The sequence below is a fragment of the Macaca mulatta genome, chromosome 20, assembly GCF_049350105.2.
Source record: "Macaca mulatta isolate MMU2019108-1 chromosome 20, T2T-MMU8v2.0, whole genome shotgun sequence".
Lineage (NCBI taxonomy): Eukaryota > Metazoa > Chordata > Mammalia > Primates > Cercopithecidae > Macaca > Macaca mulatta.
In genome coordinates, this window is record NC_133425.1 from 2,751,380 (window position 1) to 2,754,238 (window position 2,859).

Genomic DNA, 2,859 nt, shown 5'->3' on the forward strand with positions numbered 1-2,859 from the left:
CACTAACTGAGGGCCCGGCTGCAGTCGGCACTGGCCTCCAGGTGCCCGGCATAGTGGTGGTAGGTGCTGCGCAGGTGCACGCGGTCGTGGCGCTCGGCTACCTTGAGGGCCTTCTGCCACTGCCCTGCAGCCTGGTAGAACCTGTTCAGGAGGTCGTAGCGCTTGCACTTCCTGTACAGCTGTTCGGCGTCCTCCTGAGGAATGAGGATGGGCAGGTGTCGTGCAGCCTCCGCAAACCCATGCTTCAAACACACTGTTCCACGCCAGGCCACCGGTCGCCGCGCCTTCCCACATTGCCAAACACACTGACACGGGGCTGACACGGGCAGAGCAAATGCCACACCCCCACAGGGCATCCCTGTCCCACGGCTGGAGAGTGAGATGCACCACCAAGGGGTGGCCCCACCTCCCAGAGCCCCCCACAGAAGTCCCGTGCTCAGCCCTGCTGACCTGGGGGTCTCTTGGATGCTCTGTTCCAGACCCGCACGCCTGACAGGCACACACCCTGGAGAGCCGGCACCCGCCTCACCTCCACCGCCTCACCTCCACCCGCCTCCCCTCCACCGCCTCACCTCCACCCGCCTCCCCTCCACCCGCCTCCCCTCCACCGCCTCACCTCCACCCGCCTCCCCTCCACCGCCTCACCTGCACCCGCCTCCCCTCCACCCGCCTCCCCTCCACCGCCTCACCTCCACCCGCCTCACCTCCACCGCCTCACCTCCACCCGCCTCACCTCCACCCGCCTCACCTCCACCCGCCTCACCTCCACCCGCCTCACCTCCACCGCCGCCGTCTGCCCAGCTCTCCTGGGCCATGCCTCTTGGCTCTGCCCTCAACATGGCAGGCTCAGGCCGGTGGGCGTGCCTCCTCCTTCCCCAGGGGGCTGTGGCTGTGGTAGGTGTGGTGCCTTCCCACCCACCCCATGGGGCGCCCCTCACCAGCATGCCCAGCTGTGTGGCCAGCACGGCCACGCGGGCCTCCAGCTCCGGCTCCCGCTCTGCCTCGCGCAGCGCTCGGGCCCCGCGGGCGTGGCCCATGTTCCCCAGGCACACCTTGGCCACATCCAGCCGCTGGGTCTTCACGCACATGCGCGCCATGTTCTCCCAGACGGCCTCACTGCGGGCAGATGGCGGTCTGTGAGGCTCCTGCCCAGCACCTCAGGGCCGCCTGGCCCTACGGCCCCTTCTCTTGGGGCAAGCAGTCATCAGGCACAGCCACCAAAGGGGCATGAGGAGGGGCCTTACCCATCAGCTCCGTCCCTGGGCAAGACTGCAGGCCATGCAGAAAGGTGCCTGTCACGAGTCCCACGGCCTCTCCAACCCCAAGAGGCAGGGACTGGGTCCCACTAAGAGACAGAAGGACCCCTTATGCAGGTCACCAAGCTCCTCCTCCTTTTCCTCTGCTCTAAGCGGCTGTCTGATCAGGAAATGTGGCCTTCCTGTGTTGCTTGCACACACAGGACCTGTTCTCAGACAGCCTCCCGCTCTCACCTGGGCCCGGGACTGCAGGACTCCTGGTAAACCAGCCTTGCACAGCAGGGGCCCTCACCTGACAGTCTGGCAGCCACAGGGTGGAGCCTGAGGGATGGGGTGCTGGGCCCAGACCCTGACTCAGCCCTGGAACCTGGAGCCAGGCCTGTCTCCCCAGGAGAGGTGACCCAGCCCATGCAGGGTTCTGGAGAGCCCTGGAGGTCTGCCGAGCAGAGGGCCCCGGGGGCAGGCCTGCAGACGGGCTGATCAGTGGGACACACGGGACAGCACCTTCCACCCCAGCCCTGTGCCCCACTCTCGGGCAGTGAGTTTTGTGTGTGTGAAGGACCAGGGTGCCGAGCAGGCAGCTGTGTCAGGGCACAGGTGCAGGGATGGTGGAAGTCACCCTGCCTCTTTGGGTTTTTTTGTTGTTTAAGACAGGGTCTCCCTCTGTTGCCCAGGCTGCAGTGCAGTGGTACAATCACAGCTCACTCCAGCCTCGACCTCCTGGGTTCAAGCAATCCTCCCACCTCAGGCTCCCAAATAGCTGGGACCACAGGTGTGGGCTACCACGCCCGGCTAATTTTTCGTATTTTTTGTAGAGACGGGGTTTCGCCATGTTGCCCAGGCTGGTCTTGAACTTCTGAGCTCAAGTGATCCACCTGCCTTGGCCTCCCACAGTGCTGGGATGACAGGCATGAGCCACCGCGCCCGGCCCCCCGCCTCTTCGTGAGGCTTCCTGCATTCTTCCCCTGCTGGCACTGATCCAGGCAGGACCAGAAATGACTGAGGCCTTGGTTTGTGTCGGCTCCGGGGAAGGCAAAGGCTGATGATGGCCACCCTGGGGGGATACGACGCTGCATGACAACTGTGTGTTCACATGTGAGGGGGGCACTCAGCCAGGCCACCTGGTGGGGCTGGGTGGGAGGTGGGTCCAAGGCCATTCAGGGAGACCCCTCCGCAAGGGCCCTTGGGGCCGGGCTGGCCTGCGGTCTCAGCCCCGACGTGGGCTCAGGGCCTCGGACAAAGGTCCTGTTCCAAGCCACAGCTCAGTGTGGTCACCGAGCAGGGACAGGCAGAGGACGCACTGGTCACTTCCTGAATCTCTCTCCTCTCCCACATGCACCTCCCCTGCAAGCCCCCCAAAGCCACGTACACACGCACACACATGCACATGGATGCACACATGCACACACATGCATGCACACGCACACACAGATGCACATGCACACACGGATGCACGTGCATGTGCACACACACGCAGGAACACACACATGCGCACACACGCACATACTCCCACAAGCACAGGCAGCACACACCGCAAGTGGCCTCGGAGCATCCCCACCCAGGCCCACCCTCGCATTCCAGGCTGCTCCCTGCAGATAAGCCT

At 64.7% G+C, this 2,859-nt stretch overlaps 1 protein-coding gene across 3 annotated transcripts in view; it reads right to left on the reverse strand.

Moving 5' to 3' along the window:
• Positions 1-2,859, reverse strand: part of IFT140 (intraflagellar transport 140) — a 105,496-nt gene that overhangs the window by 20,921 nt on the left and 81,716 nt on the right. For 2 of the 3 annotated variants that reach the window (XR_013411325.1, XM_015125280.3), the window contains exons 19-20: positions 939-1,116; positions 4-194 (exon numbers count right to left, since the gene is read on the reverse strand). Coding sequence is in view for 2 of the 3 variants with exons in the window: in XM_015125280.3 (XP_014980766.3) it covers positions 4-194; positions 939-1,116 (369 nt within the window). In the remaining variant the exon portion in view is untranslated. The remainder of the gene's footprint in view (positions 1-3; positions 195-938; positions 1,117-2,859) is intronic. The other variant, XM_077985045.1, reaches the window with a different exon arrangement.